This window comes from Sardina pilchardus, chromosome 22 (genome assembly GCF_963854185.1).
Source record: "Sardina pilchardus chromosome 22, fSarPil1.1, whole genome shotgun sequence".
Lineage (NCBI taxonomy): Eukaryota > Metazoa > Chordata > Actinopteri > Clupeiformes > Clupeidae > Sardina > Sardina pilchardus.
In genome coordinates, this window is record NC_085015.1 from 13,485,030 (window position 1) to 13,492,822 (window position 7,793).

A 7,793-nucleotide genomic window follows, 5' to 3' on the forward strand; every position below is an offset into this window, starting at 1 on the left:
CTCCATCCTTGTCCTCCTCCCTCATCTCTCTCTTCCTCATCCTCTGCAGACTCGCCCCCTTGTTATGATTCAGACTCTCCACTCCTACTTCCGCCGACCTTGACCCCTGCACTGTTGACCTCTGTGCCAACTTGCTTTACTTTACGTCTTCACTTTCTCAAGAAAGTTCCTCACTCTCCCGTCCACTGTTCGGAGTTTTCGTCATTATCATTCAACACGGGCAATCCCACAATGCCCCTGTGTGTCCGTCTTCCAGACGTTTCAGACATGGTGGGCGGGCGAAAAAAAACAACAGCGCAGGAAAACAGTAAATCACCAGCACCCCCCTCCCCAAACAACCACATGCTCCCTTTTAATGGCTACAAATAAATAAATAAATACGCACACAAACAAACTGATCACCCTGGCAAGCTGTTGTTCTCCAGTGCTGCGCCTAGCTTTACCATCTGTTGTGGTGATGACCTAACCTGAAAGTGTGTGTGTGTGTGTGTGTGTGTGTGTGTGTGTGTGTGTGTGTGTGTGTGTGTTGATGGGGTGCTGTGTGTATATGTGTGTGTAAGAGAGTGTGCATGTCAGTGTGTGTGTGTGTATAAGAGAGAGGTGTGTGTGTGGGGGGGAATCTCTGTGTGCAAGAGAGAGAAAGATCGAGTGTGTGTGTGTGTATGAGAGAGGGGGGGGGGGGGTAGTCTCTGTGTGCAAGAGAGAGAAGTGTGTGTGTGTGTGTGTGTGTGTGTGTGTGTGTATGAGAGAGAGAGGGGGGATAGGAGTCTCTGTGTGCAAGAGAGAGAAGTGTGTGTGTGTGTGTGAGTGAGAGAGAGAAATACAGGCAGGTGTGAGAGAACACCCAGAACCAGGAAATCCCACTGTGCATAATCAGTGGCCAGAGAAACACACAAATATTTAAGGAAGTGAGCGTGGGTAGACACACACACACACACACACACACACACACACACACACACACACACACACACACACGCATTTGCAGCAAACAACAAACCATATGGAGTAGTCACGCAGACACAAACATACACACAAACACACACAAACATACACACAAACACATACACACACAGACACACACACACACACTTCAGTGAAGGTAAAAACAGAGACTGAATCTGTGGCTTTGTGTGTGTATGAAGGAGACAAAGCAAGAGAGAGACATAAGAGTGTATTAGATTCCCAGTTCATGTGAGGTCCTGCACTTCATGTGATGCTTCCATGCACACACACACACACACACCTCATCGCCCTTTCCCACTTTGACTCCTAATCCCCTCCAGATGGGACCTGGTGCCTGATGACACATACAGCACCTATCCTGTGGAAACACACACACACACACACACACACACACACACACACACACACACAGCATACACCTGGCTACCTATGTGCACACACTCTCACATATACGCAAAGCGCACCTGTCCCCACACACAAAACACAACTACACACACCTACCTACATTCACACACACACACACACACACACACACAAATATACATCTGCACACACATATGCACTCAATCACACATACACTCAACATCTTAGCATAATTATTCCCAAATTCATTCAGCTAATGGTTATATGTTTTTTTCCCCCCCGTCTTTTCCATCTCAGGGCCGAGGCCCACTTCATCAGACAAACTTCCTCTGCCAGAGGCCAATCATTTCCCTGCTATTAGGACGACATATTAGCAGGCTCTGCTCTTAATTGATTAATCACCAGAGGAGTGTTCCTGGGGGAACTATCTGTGTTATAGAGAAAGACAGAGGGAGAGAAGGAGAGAGAGAAGAAAAAAGAGAGGGAGAGAAGAAAAGGAGGGAGAAAGAGAGAGAGAGGGATGGAACGATGAAGTAATGAGAAATTACACTCATTGCGGGTAGTAAGAAGATTGCGTTACCAGGGTAACCGTGGTTATGACTTTTTGAATGGCTTTCCGCTGGATGACTTGTGCGTCGTAGAGCAACACCACATGCGCACAACTGCTATGCAGCAAGGTCACACTTCTGCATTCTTGCCACAAAACACGTCAATTCACCGACCTCAACTAATACAAACACAATGTACTGTATACCAACATGCCCTTGAAGTACAATGTACTTTTATGTTTTCACCATATTCAGATGGTATGTAATCACAGCTTTACAACAGACAATACAAAATGGCAGAAAGGACACTTTGTAGACAAAGAGCGTAAAACAATGGGGGGGAAGTCATTATGAAAGAACTGAATAGAAAAGCGTTTTTGAGTGTACGAACAGCATTATTTATTTCGTCAGGGGAAAAGAGATGTACAGGAAGCCGAGGAGTGACTGTCGAGCTCTCTCGTCGACTCTCCATGCTGTTAATGAACAAGACGCTGTATGCGAAAGTGACTGATGTGACCCACGTTTTTTTCTAAAAAAAAACACGGAACCTTCATTTAAATGCTGGGCAAAGTCCAACGTCTAAAGTCTTATCTAACACTCGCTTAATAACGGCAAAAGTGATGTCCCATTTCATAGGGAAAGATCTTCACCCCCTACTTCCCTCGTCTTTACTTTACTGTCGAGGGCAGTCAAAACTAAGTGGAAGATTTAAGTGGGGAGAATTGGGACATTTGCCATGAGAAACAGCAGTGGGTCAGTTAAAAGCAGCTGTCTCACACCATTTAATATTGTTAGTTCATGCGTGAGAACTTTGCTCATACAGTAGACTTGATTTTGCACTTTTGCCGAGCATTTAAATGAGGGCCCCTTTGGATTAAAAAACCCTTACAAAGAAGAATGCTCACTTTCCCCCCTGACTTGACAGTACTTTTAAATGTTTGTGCATACATCTGTGGCATAGGCAAGGCATTTCAGTTCATCTGTGTCCAGCAGGGTTCGTCCAAACATGTCGCTGACCACTGAACACGGCGGCGTGGGGCTGCGAGCGCGGGCATCTTCACTGGCACGACAGGTGACTTCTCAAGAGACAAAGGTCAAAGGTCAAAGGTCGACATGCAGTCCCCACAATAAGCCTCCACTGGCAGTGACGAAGCGTGCAACATTCCACATTCTCTCACAGTTTGATGATGGCAGAGTAAAAATGACTTAAAAGAAAATTATACATTTATAATACATATTTATAGTTCAATACATGGTTAGATAGAGGACAGGCATGTGGTCTGTCGTTGTTGGGTATAGAGGGGCGATCTCTTAGGTGACTATAAAGCTACAGGAGGATGAAGCTAAATTTAACAGCTATAAAAGGAATGTTGCGGAATTACAGGTTGTAACTGGATAGTAAACAGGTTAATTGAAGGTTTAGAAAAGAAAGTTAAACTGTACAGTTGTGTTTCACATGAAAAAAACAAAAAAACAAAAACAACAACATCAAAAAGAGTATCCTTTTGGTGAGACAAACAGCAATTTAAAATTGGAAGAGAGATGTGCGCTCTGTCTCTGCCTCTCTCCCTCTTTCAGACGAATATAGTGTGTTTTTAAAAGTTAAAAGTTCTGTGTTTTAAAAGAGGTCTTTGCTTTTCTTCAGCTTCAGCTGCTTCCAGTTAGGAAGAGCGTTAAACTCTTCTCGCGTGACCTCCAACAGCGTCTGAAAACACAAGAGGAAAGACGAGGTGTTAGTCACACAAGCACACGGAGTCACAGGCCATAAAAAAAAAACATCTTTTTCAAGTAACAGCACTGTCAAAAATACAAAATACTACTTGTGCACACAAATGCACAGAATCACCTGTGTGTGTGTGTGTGTGTGTGTGTGTGTGTGTGTGTGTGTGTGTGTGTGTGTGTGTGTGTGTGTGTGTGTGTGTGAGAGAGTCCAGACACACATGAGTAGATATGGGTGTGCACAGTGCAGGCACAAACACACACACACACACACCAAACTTTAGTTGCTAGCAATGATTTTCTGCTCGATGGAGCCAGCTTCAGTGTGAAAGGCCATTTCTCCATAAGATATGATCTTCCCAATCACAGCAAACCGAGCAAGTACTGCTCTTCCTGACAACACATCAGATTGCACGTACTTAGCAAGACATTCAGTGTTGTGCCATTTCTAAACCTCAACACCTTCTCTCTCTCTCTCACTCACACACACACACACACACACACAGACTTTCTCTCTCTCTCTCACTCTCTTTCTCTCTCTCTCTCTCACACACACACACACACACACACACACACACACACTTTCTCTCTCTCTCTCTCTCACACACACACACACACACACACACACACACACACACACACACATTCTCTCTCACTCTCTCTCTCTCTCACTCACTCTCTCTCTCTCTCTCTCTCTATCTCTCTCTCATTCTCTCTCTAACTGCTTGTCCCTGGCCAGGGGGCTTATTTGATGGCCTGCCATCATCCCAGACGCACACATCAGGACACAAACGGCGGTTCTTCCATATTCACACTTCTGGGTGCATTAAAGGCTCAACGTGCTGTCTCTAAGCCATTCTAGACTTTAACAGGTGTAGTTCCAATCTGTTTTATTCAAAGCACTGCGGTTGTTTTGGTGCTATTTCGATGACAAGTCTAGGCTTTGAAATGGCTTGTGTTTAACTATATTCAGTCAATGTCTTCCATTTCAGCCTTTTCCCCCCTCTTTCTCTCTTTGTCTCTCTCCTCGTTGCACTTCTCTGGCTTTGTGACTTTATGTCTTTCCATGATCTATCCAATATAGCTGGAGGATCATAAATACCAAATATGTGCTTTGACAGAGAGCATGGGCACAGAATCAGTCTGTGTTAGTGTGTGTGTGTGTGTGTGTGTGTGTGTGTGTGTGTGTGTGTGTGTGTAAGAAAGAGACAAAGGGAGTACACCTATATAGTGTGTGTGTGTAAGAGAATGATTGAGAGAAAGTACATACTGTACATATGTGTGTGGGTATGTGTTTGCATGTGTAAGATAATGATTGAGTATACATATTTATGTGTGTGTGTGTGTGTGTGTGTGTGTGTGTGTGTGTGTGTGTGTGTACCTTGAAGTCCTTGTCGGACAGGTATATCTCCAGGTGTAGGGGGTCGACTCCCTCGGGCAGGGGTTTGGAGGTGAGCTCCTCTATCGAGTACTGCCTCTTGGAGAGACGAGACAGAGCGTCCTGCACCAGGATCACCTTGTTACGCACACCTTCGTCCTGACAACGTACAGACAACAGCAGAGAAACATACAGACACATTAACATATGAACACACCCTCATCCTGACAACGCACAGGGAACAGCAGAGAAACACACAGACACATGAACACATGAACACACCCTCATCCTGACAACGTACAGGGAACAGCAGAGAAACATACAGACACATGAACACATTAACCATCTTTGCACCACTATACCGACAAACCACAGGGACACAGAAAGACAAAAATGAGCTCACCCAAACCCAATCATACACCTATTATACGCACTCTTGTCCTGACAAAACACACACACAGAGATACATTGCTCACGCACACACGCACACACACACACACACACACAGACACACACACACACACACACACACACACACTTATTATGTACACCTACATCTTCACCAGAGAGGGTGAGCGAGAGGGAGAGACATTAACACACACACACACACACACACACACACGGTGCATTCACATTCAACATCGTATGATGTGATCATGAAATCATGTCATCATTCATTTTCCAGCATAAATAACGTCGACTGTGATTGCACTGATGATAGTAAACGCACAATAGGAGTCTCATGAATAGCTGTCATATAATGAAGTGTCAGAGGTCTCTCTCTCTCTCTCTCTCTCACACACACACACACACACACACACACAGACAGACACACACACACACACACACACACACAGACACACACACACGCACACACACGTCATTCTGATGGCTATGGTGAAATGTAAGTAACAGATGCTGCCTCCAGCCCCCTAGGCGAAAATCACGTCCACATCACAAACACTCCCAACTTTAGGAGATTCATTTATATCGCAGGCAATCAAATAAAACGCTGCACAGATGATACAAAAACACATAAATAAGCTGTTAAAGTAATTATCCCCTGAGCTCATCAACTTTAGCCGTGCTTAACGAGTTAGTCTGAACTCGACTCTCACTCAAAGTTCATCGACTCTGAATCAAACTTCTTTAGCCGCAGGCCGCTCATTTACCACCTATTAGCAGGAAATATGACCAAGCGCTACTTATTATTGATAATCTGCCTAACGACTCAGCAAATTATAATCATCATTATTCTGAAGCCAACTATGCCATCATACTTCGAGACACGCAATTAGATTGGTGACTTTTATAGTTATACGGTTTTAGTTTTTTTTTAGAGGATTTAAGAGATATCCACCATGTCTGAAGTGACTCGTGTCAAGAATATTATGCTTGAAAGCCTACCAGAATATGTCTGTTAATGGGTTGTGTCTTGATCTTAGTTTAAAAGAGCATAATTTAAAAACATTATTTCTCTGATGACATATGCAGTAAATCTGGCAGTCATGGCCTCTACTGGCAGGGAGAGACACAGAGAGACTGAAGGCTGGGGAGCACTGATAGTGAACATGTTTTGAATATGCAAAACGTGCTGTGAATTACGTCCAAACGTGTGTGTGTGTGTGTGTGTGTGTGCGTGTGTGTGTCTGTGTCTGTCTGCACACTTATGTTACTAAAAGCGAATATTGGAATGTTTACCGTGTGCGTGCAAAAGAGAGAGAGAGAGAGAGAGAGAGAGAGAGAGAGAGAGAGAGAGAGAGTGAGTGAGTGAGTGAGTGAGTGAGTGAGTGAGAGAGATAATGAGTAAGTGTGTTAGTGTGTGTGTGTGTGTGTGTGTGTGTGTGTGTGTGTGTGTGTGATAATACCTGCACTTTGATGCTAGGGTCTCGCTCCCAGTAAGGGAAGATGTTTGTAAACGTGCGCGGCTCGGCACCAGCCAAAATCAGATAGGCCTGGGGGGGTCGCTTGGAGTTCTTTTCTGTAAACACGCAAACACACACACACACACACACACACAAATAAAGTCAATGAGTGAGTGCTGTTGCTTTGACTTCTGACCGTAGCTTATGTTCCATAAGGACTTTACTTATTACTTATTACTTCAGCTGCAAGGATTTCTCAATATGACAAAAGTCAAAACCCACTGCTCCCCCCTAGTGGCTGCAGTGGGAATGATCACAGTGATTGAACCACAGCCAAGCAACTGCATCTGTTTCTCTCCTTATTTGCTCATTGCATGTTAGGACAGCGATACATTCACTCAAGCCACTCTAACAGCAGTTCTAATTTACCCAGGAGACAGATTCTGTCCAACTCTGCACAGTCTCAGTATATGACAGGCAGTAGCTCCCCGCTTCATGTATAATCAAGCAATCCATCGACTATTTCTGGGCCATATGATTCCCATATATACAGACAATGTATTGATTTTTTATCGATTACAAATGAGACTTCACATTTAATGCAGTGTGGACGCCAGGTGTTCATTCAGGCATTACATTGGATTCCACCTGAATCAATTTCCTGAGATAAAAAAAAGACCTTGAAGCTTCACACCCTTCATTGGCTAATTCAGGTGCGCCTAACGCCCAGCTGCCCAGTCCATTAACAGCAGGACAAGAGGGCTAACATCAGCAGGACATCCATAACGCTTGACCACGTGAAGTGTAAAACCTTATGACCCCCCCCCTCATAGGTGACCTTTGACCCCTATGAGTTGAGCGTGGGTCCGACCTCTGACCTTTGCAGTAGCGCAGCGTGGTCTCCATGGCGCACTTGCGCTCGGCGTCCCAGCGGATCTTGGCGGAGCCGGTGCA

General features: G+C 44.6%; 1 protein-coding gene across 1 annotated transcript in view; it reads right to left on the minus strand.

Annotated features, from left to right (window-relative positions):
- Positions 1-2,232: 2,232 nt before the first annotated feature.
- The window catches only part of svild (supervillin d), a 90,608-nt gene continuing 85,047 nt past the window's right edge, over positions 2,233-7,793 (minus strand). The window contains exons 27-30 of the mRNA XM_062525613.1: positions 7,718-7,793; positions 6,843-6,955; positions 4,978-5,133; positions 2,233-3,582 (exon numbers count right to left, since the gene is read on the minus strand). The exon at positions 7,718-7,793 is cut by the window's right edge and continues 68 nt beyond it. Of these exons, the coding sequence (XP_062381597.1) occupies positions 3,496-3,582; positions 4,978-5,133; positions 6,843-6,955; positions 7,718-7,793 (432 nt within the window). The 3' untranslated portion in view covers positions 2,233-3,495. The remainder of the gene's footprint in view (positions 3,583-4,977; positions 5,134-6,842; positions 6,956-7,717) is intronic.